Source organism: Octopus bimaculoides, chromosome 11, assembly GCF_046866305.1.
Source record: "Octopus bimaculoides isolate indiv1 chromosome 11, ASM4686630v1, whole genome shotgun sequence".
Taxonomy (NCBI): Eukaryota; Metazoa; Mollusca; class Cephalopoda; order Octopoda; family Octopodidae; genus Octopus; species Octopus bimaculoides.
In genome coordinates this window covers 6,088,462-6,110,367 of record NC_142938.1, presented here as the reverse complement: position 1 = coordinate 6,110,367, position 21,906 = coordinate 6,088,462, and the positions used below count along the sequence as shown (strand labels likewise).

The 21,906-nt window shown below is 35.1% G+C and overlaps 1 protein-coding gene across 14 annotated transcripts in view; it reads right to left on the bottom strand.

Moving 5' to 3' along the window:
• Positions 1–443: 443 nt before the first annotated feature.
• The window catches only part of LOC106877154 (uncharacterized), a 125,087-nt gene continuing 103,624 nt past the window's right edge, over positions 444–21,906 (bottom strand). For 11 of the 14 annotated variants that reach the window (XM_089359250.1, XM_089359240.1, XM_089359246.1 and 8 more), the window contains 9 exons: positions 13,164–13,304; positions 12,136–12,266; positions 10,773–10,888; positions 10,410–10,507; positions 8,165–8,230; positions 7,630–7,749; positions 4,953–5,048; positions 2,300–2,386; positions 505–1,202 (listed from right to left, as the gene is read on the bottom strand). In XM_089359250.1, the coding sequence (XP_089215376.1) occupies positions 1,164–1,202; positions 2,300–2,386; positions 4,953–5,048; positions 7,630–7,749; positions 8,165–8,230; positions 10,410–10,507; positions 10,773–10,888; positions 12,136–12,266; positions 13,164–13,304 (894 nt within the window). In that variant the 3' untranslated portion in view covers positions 505–1,163. Of the gene's footprint in view, positions 1,203–2,299; positions 2,387–4,952; positions 5,049–7,629; positions 7,750–8,164; positions 8,231–10,409; positions 10,508–10,772; positions 10,889–12,135; positions 12,267–13,163; positions 13,305–21,906 lie in introns of those variants that run through there. The other 3 variants (XM_089359244.1, XM_089359243.1, XM_089359252.1) reach the window with 2 other exon arrangements.

Sequence of the window (21,906 nt, the reverse complement as noted above, 5' to 3'; positions counted from 1 at the left end):
AAAGGCAACAAATGTCATAAAAATAACCCTTCCTACTAAAGGCACAAGGCCTGAAATTTGTGGGGAGGAGACTAGTTGATTACATCAACCCCAGTATTTCACTGGTACTTAATCTATAGACTTGAAAGGACTAAAGGCAGAGTTGACCTTAGTGGAATTTGAACTCGGAACGTAGTGACAAACGAAATACTGCTAAGCACTTTGCCCGGCATCCTAACGATTCTAATTAATTAGAATAATGATTCAGTGTTTAGATCATTGTTATGTTTGATTTAGTAGACATGATAACCTAAGAAATAGATATAATATTGGATCTACTTTAATGATTTGTACTTTGATCAGAAATACTATCTGGTGACATCTTAATTAGATTTTTTATTGATCTTGAATCTTGATCAAGCAAACAGATCAATATATGGTTAATGCGATAACAGTCAAACGTGTTTTGAATTTTTTATGAGATAAAAGTTTTACAGTAATGAAAAAAAAAAAAAAAAAAAAAAATTGAATCAAATATTTTTTTAAAATTCAACTATAAAATTAATATCTAATTAGTGTAGAAACTGATTTAGACATGTCTTAATATTCTGGTGATTTGTGTTAATTTGTAGTTACACGTCAGTTCTGAGGAGATTCAGAAAAGATATGGCATGAATTAAAGAAACAGAACCTTTGTAGAGGATCTTTAAGTAGGTGTGAAGAATGTAGTGTAAATGAGATAGAATGTTCTAGAACTGGCAGAAAATAAAAGATCGCTTATTAACAAAATGTATTGAGGACTGCTTTTATAGGTATACAAGCTTAAAAAATAGTTTATGAGAAAGTGATAGTAAAAGATATTTTTTTTAAAAATCACATTTTTGTCTTGTTATTTGAGTGTTGACATATAACATCACAGTTGTGTTGTTTTCTTCAATAAGGTGAGGAGAAAAAAATTGTGGTCCACTAGAAGGGTATCTAAAAGCAGCAGCACCTGCAGCAAATCCTTTTAATGTAGTTATAGTAGCTGTTGTTGTTAGGAAGATTATAAAAAAAAAAGAAAAAAAAAAAATCAGTTGCTGCTTTTCCTCTGTTTTACATAGCACAACTCTGGTCTACATTGGCAGTGGCACATACCAACTTTACACTTGGCAAGTATATTTATCTAGTGAAAGAAGAAAATTTCATGTCTTTTCAAGCAAAGTCTTCAAATCTTCAAAGAGCTAAACAAAAAAACAAAAAACAAAAAGAAAATTAACAAGATAGTAACAGATAACGATGTTAATTAATTCAAAAGATTTAAGTTAATTTGAAGAAGTGGATTGTTTCATATATGAATCATACAGAATCTGGGTATCTAACAACCTAAAATGGCAAACCTATGAAGGAGTTTGAGCTTAATTCCACCGGCTTGCAGTTAAATATTCTTTTGGAACCATATTCAATTTATGTAATAGTTATTAATCTTGATATGGTTACAAAAATCATTAACCCTTTAGCATTTCAACTGGCCATATCTGATGCAAATATTCTGACTGTTCTATGTTCAAACCTACTAGATCTGGCCTCTTACACATACCCCACAATGTCATTCTAAAAATATATACAATCACATCATCAAAACCTTAAAGCTCCAAAAATAAGTGTTACATTTTGATAGAGCAATTTGAATGTTAAACAATGTTTGAATCTCAATGGTTGGGTGTCTGAGCAGAGTTGATTTAACATTTCCTTTGATGGTGCCACGTAAAAAGCACCCAGTACACTCTGTACAGTGATTGGTGTTAGGATGGGCGTCCAACTGTAGGAACCAAGCCAAAACAGACAATAGGATCTGGTGCAGCCCCTGACCTTGCCAGCTCCAGTCGAGTCATCTAACCCATACCAGCATGGGAAACGGATATTGAATGATGAGGAGCCAGTCAGGCGGGCCTGGCATTGATCACTTTCGGATGGTGGCAACGGTTCTGCCAATCCACAATAACAACAAAATTAATAAATATCTCTTATTGTATATTACACTAGAATGTTCTAAGGAATTAGCTAATCTTTTCTAATTTGGGTAAAAGGCCAGCAATTTTAGAGAGAAGGGGAAGTCAATTACATCGACCCCAGTGTTTGACTGGTACTTATTTTATCAACCCTTAACAAATGAAAGGCAAAGTTGACCACAGCAGTATTTGAACTCAGAACATAAAGCTGCAATAAAACTCCACTAAACACTTTTGGTCTGGCATGGTAATGATTCTGCTAGCTTAGTACCTTCAAGAAATTAAATAACAAAAATATAGAAAAAAAGGGGTAGTTTGGTTTGAAATACCTTGAGGATCCAAGCTCTGTTTTGGAGACACTGATTGATAACTTCAGAATTGTCCAAATAATTGCCACTTTCTTTGATAATATTTATCTGTTAATGAAACGGAAGAGTAGTTTATTAAGCAAAGGAAAACCAAAAATTGAGACAGAAAGAAGCATCAGAAACTAGTGTTAAGCCTTGTTATCCTACAGGGGTCAAGCTTAACCCTTTCATACAAACCAATCTGAAATTTTCTGTGGCTTATACTGTCAGAAACAACTTAACCCTTTAGCATTTAAACCAACCATATCTGGTGGCCCAAATATTCTGCCTCTTTTATGTTCAAACCAGCCAGATCTGGCCTCTCACACCAGCCCTACAATATCATTCTAACATTCAACAGTTGCTTCATCAAAATCTCAAAGCTACAGGATAACCGATGGAAGTTTATTTACCTCCCCCAAAAATATAACCTTAGAGAGAAAAGCAAAACTTGATGTTTGTCACTCCACCCCACCAAAAAGAACTGTACCAATGAGTGGCTGTGTGGTAAGTAGCTTGCTTACCAACCACATGATTCCGGGTTCATTCCCACTGCATGGCACCTTGGGCAACTGTCTTCTACTATAGCCTTGGGCCCACCAAAGCCTTGTGAGTGGAATTGCCGAACCGTTAAGTCATAGGACACAAACACACCAACACCAGTTGTCAAGTGGTGATGGGGGAGACAGACACTGACACAAAAACACACACACACAAGCTTCTTTCAGTTTCCGTCTACCAAATCTACTCACAAGGTTGGCCCGAAGCTATATAAGACACTTCGCCAAGATGCCCTATGGGACTGAACCCAGACCCATGTGGTTGGGAAGCAAGTTTCTTACCACACAGCCACTCCTGCATCTTTAATTTTATAAAATATATATTTCCAAATAAACCTTGCTCTCAATTTTTTTTTTATTTCATTTATTTGTCTATTTATGGTCTGTAATTTTAATTTACCTGTAAGGTGAGAGACAAATTTTGATTGTGTGAGTTTATGTGTGAATTTGTTACATTCTGCCGTTTTGTTAAAACATAAATTCCAGTATTTTGTGCTATTTTAATGTTATGATGCACCTGTTTTTAAGTTTATTTAAGAAGCTTTTGATAAAACATGTTTCAAAGACTACCTTCATACAGCAATAAATAAAAAATATCTTTGTCCTACAAAACCAGTTGAACATTACTGAGAACTACAATAACTAAAGGTTTAAAATTCCTGTTTCTAACCCAAACCCTATTAACCCCAGGACAACGGGGATTTTGCTAATCAAGCAACTAGGTTGCATTGATGCATAACCAGCCCATTTAAAAAGTATCTTTGAATCATTGGGTGACATGCCATGCTTGAGGAAACTTATTCAGTCAAGTAAAATCAAAAATCAAATCACAACCAAAAATGGAAATTGTAGTTGTGGCCAATACCAGTGCCACCTGACTGGCTCTTGTGCTGGTGGCACGTAATAAGCACCATTCATGCATGGGTCATTGCCAGTGCTGCCTGACTGGCTTCCCATGCTGGTGGCACGTAAAAAGCACCATCCGAACATGGTCGATGCCAGTCCCCCTCGCCAACTGCCCGGTAGCACGTAAAGAGCACCATCAGAATGCAGCCAATGCCAGTGCTGCCTGACTGGCTTCTATGCTGGTAGCACATAAAAAGCACCCACTACACTCTCGGAGTGGTTGGCATTAGGAAGTGCACCAGGCTGTAGAAACTCTGCCAGATCAGATTGGAGCCTGGTGCAGCCTCCTGGCTTACCAGTCCCCAGTCAAACCATCTAACCCATGCCAGCATGGAAAACGGATGTTAAACAATGATGATGATGATCTAATCAGCCTATCAGTTAGCAGGTGAACCGGTACTAACTCAGGCAACAGGTTGTAAGTTTATGTCAACCATTTTAAATAAGTTAGTTCCTGTTATATTGTCAGTGACGATATGTGATGTGTGGGTGTGTATAACAATATATCACAGTATCAAATATAAAAAGCAATGTAACAAAAGTTGGTTATCTTATTATAACCATTTGCACAATAACAATGCAATACTCCAATACAGAATCAATTATAAAACTAAATGCTCTCACAGTTTGACCTCAACTGTCTACTGGCTCATCTGTCTACTGTCTACTGTCTACTGGCTCATCTGTTTAATGTCTGCTTTCCATGCTGGGATAGGCCTGACGGTTTGACTGGGGACTGGCAAGCCAAGAGGCCGCACCAGGCTCCAATCTGATCTACAGCTGTTTTTTGGTGGGATGAGTTCTCCAAGATATGTTTAAGACTGTTCTCAACATTTGGGTGTAAATTCCATGTAGCTCGGATTCTAGTTTGCTGGTAAGCATCCAGGCTGTTGCTCCATATAAAAGGACTGACTCTAACTGAACGTTTTAGAGAGTAGACTTATAAAATGTTCCTAATCATTCAGTTGGCTGCCTGTCGAGTAGGTCGGTTTAAAATAAACTAATATCCGACATCAACAACTGGAACATAGTTTTCTGTTTAGGAGGTACTCAATGGGGTATAAAACTAACAAGCTAGAATTATAAAAGGATAAAATTGTTTCAAGCCAAAAAAATAAAGCAGAGAATACTTTATATTGCAAAAAATAAAAATTTCTAATACTTTATACCTTTGCTAAGCACCTTTCATAGATGTGGTACTTGAAATGATATAAGCTATGATAGGAGCCAACATACATAGCAGCTGTTTTGCCTATCATGAATTCCTGAAAGAAAAAGATATACACACATTATATTTACATACATGCTCTGAAAGTAAAGTAATTTTTCATAAAGTGAAAAATAAAGTCATTCGCATCAGTCTTCTTCTTAGTTTGAAATACAAACTACACCAACATAAATTGGTCCTACAAACAAAATAAGTTTATCTTGAAACAAAATCCAAGTCAACAAGGAAAACAAAGGCAGGTAAATATAATTAACTATATATTTATACACTTCATCATCCTGCCCAGGGAAATATAACTCACTATAGACTGTATGACGCATGCGTACGAACAGCCATGCTACATGGCAGTGAAACATGGGCTGTAACTGCTGAGGACATACGTAAGCTCGCAAGGAATGAAGCCAGTATGCTCCGTTGGATGTGTAATGTCAATGTGAATACCCGTCAGAGTGTAAGTATCTTGAGAGAAAAGCTGAACATTAGAAGCATCAGTTGTGGTGTGCAAGAGAGACGATTGCGCTGGTATGGACATGTGGTGAGAATGGATGAGGATAGCTGCGTGAAAAAGTGCCACACCCTAACAGTTGAGGGAACCCGTGGAAGAGGTAGGCCCAGGAAGACCTGGGCTGAGGTGGTGAGGCAAGACCTTCGTACATTGGGCCTCACCGAGGCGATGACTACTGACCGAGACCTTTGGAAATGTGCTGTGCGTGAGAAGACCCGGCAAGCCAAGTAAGATCGTTGCCAGTGCCCCTGGACTGGTTCTTGTGCGGGTAGCACATGAGATGCACCATTTTGAGCGTGGCCGTTGCCAGTACCGCCTGACTGGCTCCCGTAGGATTTTCGAGCGAGATCGTTGCCAGTGCCCCTGGACTGGCTTGTGCGGGTGACACATAAAAGACACCATTTCGAGCGTGGCTGTTTTCGTGCGGGTGACACGTAAAAGCACCCACTACACTCTCTGAGTGGTTGGCGTTAGGAAGGGCATCTAGCTGTAGAAACTCTGCCAAATTAGACTGGAGCCTGGTGTTGCCATCCGGTTTCACCAGTCCTCAGTCAAATCGTCCAACCCATGCTAGCATGGAAAGCGGACGTTAAACGATGATGATGATGATATATATATATATATATGTGTGTGTGTGTGTGTGTGTGTACAGGATTCATCATCCTGTCTAGTAATTTGTCAGGATGTAACTGCTGTTCCATACAAGCTCTGCTTCTAGGAACCACAGAGGAAAGATAAGTGTTACTGCAACAAATAGATGCTGAGCCAGCTACAGCAAAGGAACATGGTAAACCACCTCTGTAGAGGCATTTCACCTTTTACAAGCCCTCATGAATGATTTATGTGAGCACAAAGCCATAAATTCATAGTGGTATTAGCCCCTGATATATGCTGAGTATTTAAGCTATTGAGCTGAGAGCAATAAATTCATTGTCTTCACTTAAAAGAAGGGAGGTTATTTAATAGTGTGGTGGGAACCGTGTTTGCATTTATGATAAGCTGATCAAATTCTCACAACTAATAATAGTCCCAGATAAAAGACATTCTTCATGATCAACCATTAAATACAACTAGAAAAATAGACAATGATCAGTTCAGCTGAAGATCTTTTACCATTATTAATAATTCATAAATATAAATGAACATAAAAGTTTGGTAAATGCCAGAACAAAAAATGCATGTAAAAATTAACCAGGTGTAATTAATTGTAGTAGCTTTTACAATTACTTATATCCAGAATTGCCTTATAATTGTTGGTGTTAATAAAAAGGTAATTAAACTATCTTCTGTTCCATTAAAAGCATAGAGAACCTTAAGAAGTATAATTATGGCAATAATTCACAGAGTCTACATCATACTGGGATGTCTGATAATGTTTTTATGTTGTTTCTTTCCAATGTTATTTGAATTAATACATAAAATGTTTCTATTGTCATGTTTTATGGGTTTTTTGTAGCTTTGTGCTTCCTTTACAACTTTTAGCTATCATTTTTTAAAATTTGAATAAATTTTTACTTCTTTTCACACATACAATTCTAAAGTGTCAGGTACAAAAGACAAAAAAAAAAAGAGCATTTTCAACATTTGCTTCACTTCATTTTCAATCAAGGTTCCAAAGGTGCCAAAAGCCACTTGAGACATTTGTGCTACAGAGAAGGCACTTTTATTGAAAGAACTGCACAGAAATACTTAACATGCCTCAAGGAGAGGAAATTCAACAGCATAGACTCTCTGCACTCTGGCTGATTTGTTCAGTTCGATGAGAATCAATTAGACTGGCTCATCAACAAGGATCCATGCTGAGCCACTAGGGAATTGGCCCATCAGATGGGATGCTCTCATGATACTGTCACCCACTACTTTCACTTAATGGGTAAGGTCCAAAAAACTTGGTGCACAGGTGCCACATACTCTGAATGGAAGAGATAAACTTCAGAGCTCCCCTATTGCAGCCAATTTGCTCAGTTGACCCCAGGCTGCTTGTGGACAGAAATAGAGATTTCTTTATCCAATCATCACTAGCTATACATCATCATCATCATCAGTATTGACATCCTCAGTTATTTAAACAATACAGAGAAGAAAAAAAATATTTGTAAGAACATTTGTGTACCTGTGCAACATTTGCATTTTCTTCTGGGTCCACTGAATTCTCTCCAAGATTGGATAGGTCATACGGTTGACCATATAAATGGATGGACTTTATGGCAGGTTGACTAGCATTTTCACATGCCTAAACAAAAAAACAAAAATAGAATCATTTCATTTGCTTTGCTTCTAGAATTAATATCACTGAATTAAAAGGAATTTTGTTCTAAGTTTACACACACACATTTATAGATACAAATGGTTCTATGGTTGTTTCAGATATCTCAATTAGATTGGTTTTTGTTTATACTAGTACATGAAGCTATAGAAGCAACATTAGAGACTGTTATAATAAATCATATCAAGAACAAATGAACTTATTGGAGACCATTCATCTTCAAAGTAGCATGATTAAAACTTAGAATTAATTGATACTCCTTTTTTTTTTTTTGCTCAAAGCCAGGAACTTTCCAGTGCCTCCTCATATAATACACAGAGAGGTAGAGAGAGAAAGCAAGAAGACAATTTGTGATAGAAGAATCAAAACATGAAAATATTACCTGACAGGATTGCTTTAGATTTGGTCGGTCAAGCTCCCGCATGACAGGTTTCAGTTTCAGACAATCCTTGAGAAGAATTAACAAAAAACAGGATTAAATAAAATAATAATAATAATGATAATTCTTTCTACTATAGGTACAAGGCCTGAAATTTTGGGGTAGGGGACTAATTGATTACATCGACCCCAGTACCCAACTGGTACTTATTTTATCGACCCCCTGAAAGGATGAAAAGCAAAATCGACCTCGGTCGCATTTGAACTCAGAATGTAAAGATGGATGAAATGCTGCTAAGCATTTAACCCAGCATGCTAACGATTCTGCCAGCTCGCTGCCTTCATAATAATAACAATAATAATAAGCAAAGTCGACCCCAGCAGAATTTGAACTCAGAACCTAAAGATGGGTGAGATACCACAAAGTATTTCACACAGCACAGTAATGATTCAGCCTGATCCCCCCCCCCACCTTTGTTTATCAAAATATTGGCTTGAAATTTTCATCATGGCATACTTGGGATTTTGCTCTGATGAGAAAATCTTCGACCAAGATCAAAAGACTAAAGGAGAGCTGAAAGATTGTTACGTGTAGATCCTTCTAATGTCCCCAGAGTGATGCCCACTAAGTTTTCAACACCTCGTATCTTTCCACACGTTCTTAAAACTAATGCTGCTGAATACACTGAGGTGTTGGAGACAGTTGTTAAACTCTGAATGGATGAAATATGCAGTAGAAGGCCATACGTGGTTCAACAAGGCTCAGTACATTCTCACAAAGCTCACATAATCCATTGATTAGATGTCAGACAATCTATATAATCCATGTAATATCGAACTTGTGGCCTCCAAACTTGCCAGATTTAAATGACGTGGACAACTCTATTTGGAGCATCGTTGGAAGAGAGACTAATCAACATCCTTTACAACACCTTAGCTTTACTCAAGGCCGTTATTGTCTGGGTGGTGCCCAAAATATAAAAGGACCATTTAGCACAGGCATGTCAGTGATTCCAATCCTGAATTGAAACAGCCATTGAAGTTAATTAATAATCTTATAAGAAAGCATATGAAGAACATGTGTGCAAATTTTTAGTAAAATACAGGTGGGTCTTCCAAGTTTAGAATTGTTTTATTAAATTACTAAATATGTCCTCAACTAACTCTTGCATCCTGCATATTATAAGCATGTATATATTTGAATTGATTCAAACTGGGTTAGCTGGCACCAGGAAACTGTTAAATAATAACTATATCAACTTTACAGAAGGAATAGGTAACAGAGAACAGCTACCAGCCAAGTCTTCAAGCTGTCAGCTCATTTCAGCCAACAGGGGTCAACTGTTCATATGCAATAATTACTATTACATATTCTCCCTAACAAGCATGTAATTCTCTATGTAAATAGGGGTACGCCAAAGAATTTCAACTCAAGGCTGTTGCAGTGGGGTATTGTGCAGTTGAATGACTCTTTTATTAGCTGGCAAAGGTATTTAACTTAAACACTAACAAAAGTAAGCATAAAATAATATAAAATTTGCAGCTTCTATTTAGGGAAACGAATGTCTCTCAATCAACAAACCCTGTGCAGCAAGGATAATTTTTCTATAGTTAAATTATAATATAGAGCACTTCATACATGCAGCTGGAAGACATAACAATTTTCTCCTGAGGCTATTTCCACAGTGAAATGTCTAATCATGTCAGAATACACTCAAATGTGTTAAATATGACTTTACACAATCAAAGCAATTTATGTGGAAAATTGTTTTTAAATTAAGTTTATTCAAGAATTCCATCCCAATACTTCAGGCACATCACACTCCAGACAAATACCAAATTTGGTTGTATGTACAATGAATGACAGACTATTAAATTAGGGTAATATGGAAATGTCAACAAAATTCTTACTGGTTATTACATACGATTTTCTTTTATTTAGCTAATGTTAATTTTAGTTAATGCTAAATGCCACCTCTACATAATTATGATTGCATAACTCTAACATGGAAAACAGGTGACATACATAAAGCTTTCAACAATAAACTTTTAGTAAATATGTCCATATCTCTCCAAGACTAACATTGTTTTCAGTAATGTCATTTTCAATAGAATTTAAAATAAAGTACATTTACAACATTAAACTTTAAACTGGAATATTACACAAATTTACAAAATTATAAGGAAGTAGTGTTAAGAAATATAATTTACAAATTATAAGGAGTAGTGTTAAAGAAATATAAACCCACTTTAAATTTGTCATTCCACTGGACCTTTGAATCAATTTCATTAACTTTCATATCAATTAGGCTATCAATTGTCTGCAAGGCTTTCAGAAAAAATTGATCTTAAAAGAGAGAAAAACAAAACAGCAAGGTTAGTGTAAATACAGATAAAAGAGGTGAGAAGATTAAGTATGACATAAAGTAAATCTTACAAGACTATTGATATAGCCCTTTTATTATTATGAGAGAGAGAGAGAAAGAGAGAGAGAGGGAGAGAGAGAAAGAGAGAGGGAGGGAGAGAGAGAGAGAGAGAGAGAGGGAGAGAGAGAGGGAGAGAGAGGGAGAGAGAGAGAGGGAGAGAGAGAGAGAGAGAGAGAGAGATCTTACCATTAGTAGCAATGATGATGCTTAAGAAGTTAGATTCCAAAGCCTGGCTCAAGAATATTCGCATGTATATGTTGAAAGACTCTACTAAAGGGTCATCTTCATATTGTCTCTCCAGACTGAAAGGGAATTTTAGAGGAAATACTTATAAAGAGAATCATTTTCACCACAGAAAATGTCTGGTGTTGACAAACATGGGAAATATTAATAAATGAAGATAAAAATCATAATGAATAGTGGTTAAATTATAATTCTAAATAATTCTGAAAGTAATTAAATGAGCTATGAAAAGCACAGAATCTTCTGGAAAAGGAGTAATAAATTAAATAAATCTAAGTAGTTTGAAAGCTGAAGAAATTTGGCCAGTTTTAAATTTTAACAAATACTGACTTGAATATCATCATCCCTGTCAAGAGAAATCCAATCTTTATGATAATTCCTTGGTTTATGATATATTTTTTTAGCTTTGTGCTATTTATGAAAGCATGTATGTTCATGGTAAGGGTGTTGGTCTCATGATCACAAAATCTTGGGTTCAATTCCTGGAGCTGAAAGGGTGTTGTGTCCTTGACGAGCAAGGCACTACATTTCATGTTGATCCACTCTTCACAGCTTAAAATGAATACCAGCTGACTCTTCCTCTGGCTGTCACATCCTTCATGCTTTGCTGGATCAATAAGCAGGAGACCCAAGAAGATATCAGTACCTGCTTGCAACTACATAACCAACTACAACAATTAGTGACAGTGTACTACATGCTACCAGGTCACAATGACTTACGAGTGACAGTTAAGCACAAACCAAGTTTTTGCTATGAGTAATGGATTAAATTCAAAGCATGTTTCTTGAGATGTGTAGTTAGTGTCTGTGTGTTGACACTGAAAGAAACTATGTTTTCATGTTCCACTGATGGATGATTTAAAGGTCTCTGTTGGTGGAGAATATTTGGCTGCTGTCAGATTTGATAATTATAAAATTAAGTAAAAATCTTCAAATTTGGCTGACTGACACCCCATCACTTATGACAAGGGTTCCAGTTGATTCAATCAACAGGACAGCCTGCTTGTGAAATTAACGTGCAAGTGGCTGAGACACGCATACCTTTCACGTAGTTCTCAGGGAGATTCAGCGCGACACTGAATGTGACATGGATGGCCCTTTCGAATTACAGGTACCACTCATTTTTACCAGCTGAGTGGACTGGAGCAATGTGAAGTAAAGTGTCTTGCTGAAGGACACAATGTGCTACTGGGAATAGAAATCGCCTTACGATGTAGCTTATTGATGTAACTTTTCAGGCTGAATCCGAATTTGGAATTCGTTTATTCCAGAAAAAAAATTTAGAATTAAATACAGTTAACCCTACCTGCCATCGTTAGGAGGTTTGGGCCGGAATGGTTCTTCAACTTCAACTATTTCTTTGTTGAAACCTTGAGATATTAACTTTGCTCTAATTGGTTTGAACTGTTGACGAAGGGTTGGCATCCAACTGGAGTACTGAAATGAAAGATTAGGAAAGACTGAAACAGATTCATTCATCATTACAAATTATCTTGTGAGCAGGTTTACAATGCAACTGTAACTAAGTTTGATGGGAACTGTTTGGTACCTTGCGCAAATACCTTCTACTATGTCCCCAGGTTGTCCAAAGCCTTATGAAAGAATTTGGACAACAGAAACTGAAAAGGGGCCCATCATGCATATGTACATGTGCATGAGTGAGTGTTTGCACATGCTTGGGTGTGTTTGTATCTCCTTGTCTTGACACTGTAGGCTAGTTGTAAAAAAATGTTACCATCATGCCAGAGATGCCATTTGTTTGCAATCTTTCATGAAAATATGCTTGGCCCTTGGGTTGTTAGTGTATGACAGACCAGGAGATATATCAAATGACTTGGAAACAGGTGAAGGTTAATGACAGGAAGAGCATCTGGTCATAGTAAACCTGTCTCAATAAATTCATCAGAGCCATGCAAATGTGGAAAAGTAGGCATTAAAAACAAACTAGACAATGATTTCCGTATATAAGTGCATTTGATTTGTCACTGAAAATAAATCAGCAAGTTTTTGTGACTTTCCATTTACTGTTAAGGTTGGAAGGAAAGTCCTGTAACATTTTTGACATGATCACTTTAATGATCCTACCACAATACAACAAAATAAAAAACACAATACTATAAAACCTTGGGAGAGGCATTATGCCGGTAATAGTATTTCTTTCAACACACGTATTCACATCAAGAATCCTGCACACCAAATACACATACGAAACAAAAAAACACATTGAAAACTGTAAATGAAACATCACTAACATGATTACCGATAGAGAAAAAAAAATTTATAATTCATAATAAATATAGAAGACATTTTATTGTAGAAAGAAGAAACACTCACTGTAGGAACAGCTCGGTGTCGAATTTTCCCATCTTCTATGATTAATTCGTATTTGTGTAACATCTTTCCATTTTCAATTTTCCAAATGGGGTAACTTTCATAGTTTGACAGGTCCTTAACTTCAATAATAAACTTTCCGGGCTGTGAACAATTCAGAAAAAGAAACACAAACATGAGTTGAAATTCTTTTATTTTAATCATAAACCTGTAAAGAATTAACTAATTAAAATAGCCTAAGTTTATCAAAACAGTTACAACGGAACATGTACATGTAGAAAGGATAGCAAACTTAAAGAAATTATAAATTAATTAATTATGAAAATAATGAAGAAAATATTTTAGAAGATCTATCAAATTACAACATAATATGGTGACACACTTTTGTGAAGAAATATATTAACATTTTGACCAATGTTTTTAGTAATTAATATAAATAACCCATAATGATTTTAATTTATTTTATTGCTAAATAAACTTCTAAACTGGTAAAAATTGATAATATTATCTGGAGAAGAAATGTTTATACGACAGCTAATACTTTCTAAATATAGTAACACTACTAACTGGTTGAAATTAGCTTAAAAACTAGATGTATTAAAGGACTGTTAAAATACAAGTTGCATGTTTTAAAACTAGTTAATCACATATGTTTAGGGTAGAGGCATTAAAATATAACTACAAAACAGTCTGTGCATTTTCGTAAGTAATACTACTACTATAAACAGCCAAACATCATAAACGATTGCACAAGTGTTTAAATTTATAAAAATGTATTTATTCTTAAAACAAATTAAGTTTGAAGTGTGAGTGTATGTATGTGTATATGTACATGTGTATATACATATGTAGTAATATACTTGTAAATTACTCTATATACACACAAATTGTTTCTAGGAGAAAAACAACAACAAACAATGAAACTGCTTACGAAATTCACATATACATGTGCATTTGAATTTATGCGCACACATACCAGTGTGTGGGTGTGCACATGTATGCACATGGTTATTATTCTGAAGCAATTTTAAAAATAACAACCAAACATTTAATGACGGGGGACTCAGCACCAGTAGTAGAGTTAAATTCCTTTAAAATGTGTTTTCGCTTGATGGCCGAATTAGCCATCAAATGAAACTTTTATATCAGCATATGTGTGTGTATCTACACGCACACATATATGTATACAAACACACACATGTACATGTATGTATGCATATAAATATATATATATATATATATAATCATCATTGTTTAACGTCTGCCTTCCATGCTAGAATGGGTGGGACTATATATATATATATATATATATATATATACATTCACACATACATACACATACAGGCATGCTTATATATTTATATATATATATATACACACACACACACACACTCACACACAAACATATGCCAATACACACACAAATTATGTGGATGGCAACATCTTATCCAGTGTGATCCCCATTATGCTAAAATCTACAGATGCAGTGCCAACTTGTTGTTTGTACCCCAATGATAACGCTGATGAAGACATACGACAGCCTCTTCAAGACCAAGGCGCCACTACACATTGACGGCACTTCAACCAACCTATGAGGAGCCAGAGAAACATGCAAGTAGAGATTATATTGTGGTCAAAGATGCACCTAACATCTCAACTGCCACCACAAAACTACAACTGTTTGAGGTTCTGAAAAGCTTGAGTCCTATTTTGTGCCAGGGGAAAAAATGAAAATGGCACAAAATGTAACGAACACATCAAATTTTATGGTGACAAATGCTTGTGCAACACATGTGCTACTCTCTAAAGGTTTGAAGCCATTAAAACAGCAACAACAAAAAAAAAAAACAGGAATGATACCACCAAAACCTACAAACACTGAAGTTTTCTAGTGGGGGAGTCCGTCTCCCATGTGGATTTACATGGGAGAATATAAATGCATATACATATCATCATCATCGTTTAACGTCCGTTTTCCATGCTGGCATAGGTTAGAAGGTTTGACTGGGGACTGGTAAGTCAGTAGGCTGCACCAGGCTCCAATCTGATCTGTTTGTGCTTTTGTCTAAGCTGTTGGCCCACACACAGAATCACACAACACAGCATATACACACACACACACACACACACTTACATATTCACAACTTGTTTATCACGTAAAATCTGGAGTAAAGGAATTACAATAAAAATAAAGAACAAATCAAAGACTACATTTTAAGTATTACTAAAAATAGCAAAACATTATACAAAATATATTCTTAAAAGATGTTAAGCATATGTATATATTTATTCTTTTCTACTCTAAGCACAAGGTCTGAAAATTTGGGGCAGTTGATTAGATCGACCCCAGCATGCAACTGATACTTAATTCATCGACCCCGAAAGGATGAAAGGCAAAGGTGATCTTGGTGAAATTTGAACTCAGAACATGTGTATATTTGTGATTAAATTTATAATTATTCTGCAAACACAGAGTTAAATTTTAAGGACATAAAACTAGAATATGGTTCATCAAGTGCCTGTGTGTGCAAGAGAGAGGAACAGAGAGACATGTAGGTTTTTAATGAAAACGAAGCTAAAACTTTTGCCTCATGACTCAAGTTTCATGCCACTGCAATCTTCAGGCCAGACTATCACCTAAAGATCAGTGATGAGAAACTAATGTCATAAGATTAACTCCAGCTTCATTTAAAAAAAACAAACAAAAAAACAAAAAACCATATCTTCTACATGCATCGAGTACTCCTTTGTCATTCATTCAACATGTGCGTGTGTGTATATATATATATATATATATAAACACACACATATCAATATGCATGCATACAACTGAGACGTATGCAGATATGCACATAAGTACACAAACACATACACGAATATGTGCACGCACACACACAGTATGAATTTATTTTTACATATATTTTCTTATAGATTTCAGTCAGTGGACTGTAGCCATGCTTATCCTAGTATGCATAAACATACTTTATGGGTACTTATTTTATTAACCTTATAAGGATGAAAAACAATTTTGGAAGATTAAGAGATGACATTAAATATTTATGGCATAAAGTATTTTTCACCACGCCCAACTGATCTCATACACAATTGAAATCGTACAAACAATAAAAAAATTTGCAGTATGTCTCCATCACTATTTGCCCAGCCCCTAAAGGGAAATAACTAATCTTATGTATTTATCTCCCTTGATAGATAATATTGGGAACAGTTTTGTCACAGCTGGTAAGAACAGATAATGTTACATCTGTAATTAGTTAATAGTTAAACGGTAGCAGCGATATTAATAATGCACATCAGAGATATATAGACAAGAAATTTGCTACGTTTCATGTGCTTTTAATTTAATAAACAGGTTCATTTTGCAAAGGAATATTCATATCATGAATGGTCGTTCAGCACAAAATATGAAAAAAAAAAAGGGTAAAATTATTGTCGGTGTATAAACATTACCTGATATTGTCAAAGTGGCAGAAAAACAGACCTAACGTTATTTGTCATGATGAGTTATTCCTTTGTTTACATGTACACATAAACACACACACACACACACATATATACACACACACACATACATATATACACAAATACATACATGTATATACACACACACATATATTTTATATCATAAAAGATGAGACTTAAGATATTTATTTGTAATTTTGTTGAGCTATATATTACTGGTTTAATTCCTCTATAACATAAACCAATATATTTTACGCACTTGTGTCATTACAATATACATAAACAGTATGTGTGTGTGTGTGTGTGTATGAGTTTGTATAATTGTGTATAATTGCAGTTTCAAGAATACCACTCCCTCCCTGTCAAGTATGGATTATATACTGTTATAATAATAGGGGTTTCAAAGGACTATGGTTATTCAACACATACTATGTGAAATCTGAACGAGATATGCATAAAATAAATGACAATATATTCAAAGACAACCAAGATATTATACTGAATAAGATGAAGTTGAAGAGGACTATGAAATTCATATCAGAGCAGTAACATGAAAAAACTTCCTCATCCATAAATATTACAATTCCAGACAGTTCACCAGTTATGGCCACAGTCCAATGATTGAAACCAGTAAAAGAGTAATGTATACATGCATGTAAAAATATAACTATGTATATGAATATTTATCTCTATAACATTTATAAAATATCTATCTTTTGAAACATAATAAATGCATATTATGTACACATATATATATATATATATATATATATATATATATATATATACATATACGAAAGCGCATGGCTCAGTGGTTAGACCGGCGAGCTTACGATAGTGAGGTTGTGAGTTCAATTCGCAGACCAGGCTGTGTGTTGTGGTCTTGAACAAGACACTTTATTTCACGTTCCTCCAGTTCACTCAGCTGTAGAAATGAGCTGCGACTTCACTGGTTCCAAGCTGTATCGGCCCCTTAGCCTTTCAATTGGATAACATTGGTGGCATGGAGAGGGGAGGCTGGTATGCATGGGCAACTGCTGGTCTTCCATAAAAAACAACCCTAGATCGTGCATCTGCCAGTGAGGCAACTTTCTGCCCAGGCTTGTACCTCAGAGGGGAACCTCTTAGGTGCACCCATGGTCATGTGTATGACCAACGGAGTCAAGTTATATATATACATGTGTGCGTGTGCGTGTGTGTGTGATTTGTATCTATATTCTTTTACATTTTTTTTTTTTGAGTCATATGACTGTGGCCATGCTGAAGCACTACCTTGAGGGGGTTTTAGTAGGAAAAAAAAAAAAGACCCCAGGACTTATTCTATCAGTCTCTTGCTGATGAACCACTAAGTTATGGGGACATAAACACACTGACGCCAGTTGTCAAGCATGATGGGAGGTCAAACAGACAAAAAGACACACACACACATATATATATATATATATATATATATATATATATATATATATATATATATATATATAAAAGATAGGCTTCTTTCAGTTTTTGTCAGCCAAACCCACTCTTGAGGCCATACTGGAAGATCTTGCCCAAGCTGCCATGCATGTAGTTGGGAAGCAAACACACAGCCACGAATATAACACATACACACACGTTAGGTATTTACTAATGTTGGGGTAAAATGAGTAATAGCGTTACAAGAGTACTAACAGTGGCTGTTGTAAGGAAGTGTGAGCTATTTTGCGAAGCAGGCATTACAATATACATCGAGAGGAATGGAGATGGCAGTCGGTGACATTCCTAGGAGCACTGGCAAAGTGAATGGAACAATAATGGTGATTTCTAATATAGGAATACATGGCTACACAGAGAACTGCTGATCAAATCAACTTGGCAAAGATTGTTATTTTATCAACTGCGGAGGAAGGATACGCTGAGTCAATACAAATAAGATTTAAATTCAGAATGTATGGTGATTCAACTGAAACAGAGCAAAAATAATGTACGGCATTCTGTTGATACCGTGACCTACTAACCTCCCAAGATGAATATGAATAATAGTAATAATGATAATTTCAAATTTTGGCATAAGGCCAGCAATTTCAAATCGATTACATCAATCCCTGGTGCTGAATTGGGACGTATTTCATTGACCCTAGAAGGATGAAAGGCAAAGTCGATCCCAGTGGGATTTGAACCCAGAATGTAAAGATGGACAAAGTGCTGTTCAACATTTTGTCCAGCATGCCAGCCTATATTTGAAGAATTTGTGACATTAATGTGCATTAATGTGCATTAATGTGCATTAATTGTGACATTAATGTGCATTATCAATGCAGGTGAAGTGGTTCGAAATGAGAATTGAAACCAAGTCAGAATAATGGGATCATCAATCATACCGCATTATTCAATTAAATAATAAAAAAAGAAATGCTATGAAACGTTAGGTCCCACACCAAATTATCAGACATTACAAAAATAAAACAGCGAAATCCTTCTCTACAACAGAAATGGTCATCACTAACCAAACAAGAAATATTTTACAGTTTAGCAACACTTCAGAATACATTTTGATATCATTAATTCTGATTATTGACAAAAGACAGATGTAAAATGAATGCAAATATTTGCAGTAGATATCTTCCTAAGTTGACAAAAGAGTTTCTGAACATAGTTGTGGTCTTTCATTATATATACAACTAGTAATCAACAACAAAAATAATAATAATAATATAGATAGACGAGTCATACAGCACAATAATTCACAAAAGGTTGGATGTAAGAACTACTAACACTTTCCTATATTCACAATTTGTTTGTCTTTTGATTAATTCTAATGACAAACATATATTTTAGTAACTTCATTAATATAACATACTTAACTCATTAGCATTTAAACTGGTTATATTTGGCCTCTCACACATACCCTACAATGTCATTTTAAAATTACGCTAACATAACCGAAACCTCAAAGCTATGAGACAAGCCATGACTGACTCAAAACAATGCGAATAAATAAGCAATACATTTGAGAGAGTAATCTGAATGCTAAAGAGTTAAACATTTATGTGCGTAGTTGAAAACCCAGAGGCTGTGGTTTTCATCCAGGGGAAAAACCCTTTATAAATAGTAAGCACAACACTGAGGTCAATTCTGGGGCGATATCATTTTTGCCCAGCTAACACAATACATTCACAAATGGAGTTTTCCTGGAGTAAAACCGCAGCCTCTGGTTTTTAGCAACTACTCACATACATTAAGTATGTTATGCTTATAAAGTTTACACTATAGAACTGCTTGTATTGCGTAATGCAAACATAGTTAAGACTTAATGACAGCAACAACAACAACAACAACCTATTTCACTAGTAATATAAACATTGTTAGAGAGGACTAAACAGAATATCACCAATGGTTACATGCAGCAACATTAGCAGTAGTAATATTAGTCTACAAAGAAATGTTGCAGCATATGAATAAAGACAGTACATGGGAAGGAAAAGCAGAGGTTAGTTGGCACTTTGTGGAAGACTTGACCTGATGTTGTTGGCTGTATTTCCAAACAACACAGAGATAATGAAAAAGCGGTCTATTGATTTAAGAAATTAATTTTAAAAAAAGCATTTTTAATTTTGTACTTTTATAGAACACAAGCACCCTCAACGCTCACAAATTTCAAGAGTAATCAGGAGTTGGTTACAATCTCATGACAGAAACCAAACGAAGTAATGTTAATATATCTGACCTCAATACTGTAATGTTTAAAGGAGATTTACTTAAGAACAATACAATTGTGTGTGTGCATGGGTGTTAAGAGTGTGTGTGTGTGTGTGTGTGTGTGTGTGCGCGCAAGTGTGTGTAGAGGTTAAATAGTCTATAATATAAATTCAATTTTGAAATGCACTAGAAATTACTAACATTTATCAGAAAAACCTAATCACTTCCAAAGCACGACATAAGGTGTTAAATAAACGATTAAAAATACCTTTCACTTGAAACTTTAAAAGGGAGCTGAGAAAGTTAGCAATGTGGTTTTAAATGCAATACAAGATGTTAGGTTTATGAAATTGAGGGCCACGAAATTAACGGCCGTATATTTATACAAAAGAAGCTTTTTATAAATTTATACTGAGATTTAAAAAAAAATATTATAATCATTCAGATATATATATAAATAAAAATTGGTTCTTGTGCGGGTGGCACATGAGATGCACCATTTTGAGCGTGGCCGTTGCCAGTACCGCCTGACTGGCTCCTGTAGGATTTTCGAGCGAGATCGTTGCCAGTGCCCCTGGACTGGCTTGTGCGGGTGGCACATAAAAGACACCATTTCGAGCGTGGCCGTTTTCGTGCGGGTGACACGTAAAAGCACCCACTACACTCTCTGAGTGGTTGGCGTTAGGAAGGGCATCCAGCTGTAGAAACTCTGCCAAATCAGACTGGAGCCTGGTGTTGCCATCCGGTTTCACCAGTCCTCAGTCAAATCGTCCAACCCATGCTAGCATGGAAAGCGGACGTTAAACGATGATGATGATGAAAATATATATAAATAAATAAATATAATATATATATATATATGAATATATATATAAATATGAATATATACAAATATATATAAATGTGTTTTTATGTTTAGTTATAATAGAATCAATTTTACATTAACCTGATGGGTTACTTTAGTAGAGTACTAACCTATTATTCTCAAATAAGAACTTTACTGACAGTGACTTCGAAGCTTCAACCAGTTAAGCCATCATCAAAAGCTATAATATTCTTGTTTAAGAATAACAAACATATATATATATATATATATATATATATATATATATATATATATATATATATATATATATATAATGTTTGCAAAATATTATTAAATCAAGACAGAACTAGTTTTTCATTTATCTTGCTTAAATAAAGAATTCTAAAGTTAGTATTGAATTTCCTATTTATTTGATTGAACAGTTAGAACATTATTCCACCTGATTTTCAAGAATTAAATTTATAGATATTTTTGTGGAATATCAAGAGCAATAGATCATGATGCTGTAAGATGATGATGATGATAAAGATAATAATAATAATAATAATAATAATGATAATAATAATAAAACCAAAGTTTCCCAGTTTAGGCTGTACAATTAAAAATATTGACTGACAAAATACTAGGTTGACTTGGAAAATGTAGATACTACATTAATAAGCATACAGCTATAATGATTTACAGTTTTTCTTTTTTCAAACTCTTAATACAAAAAGAAAAAAAAAAACACGTACTATGGTAAGAAAAATTGAACTGATATAA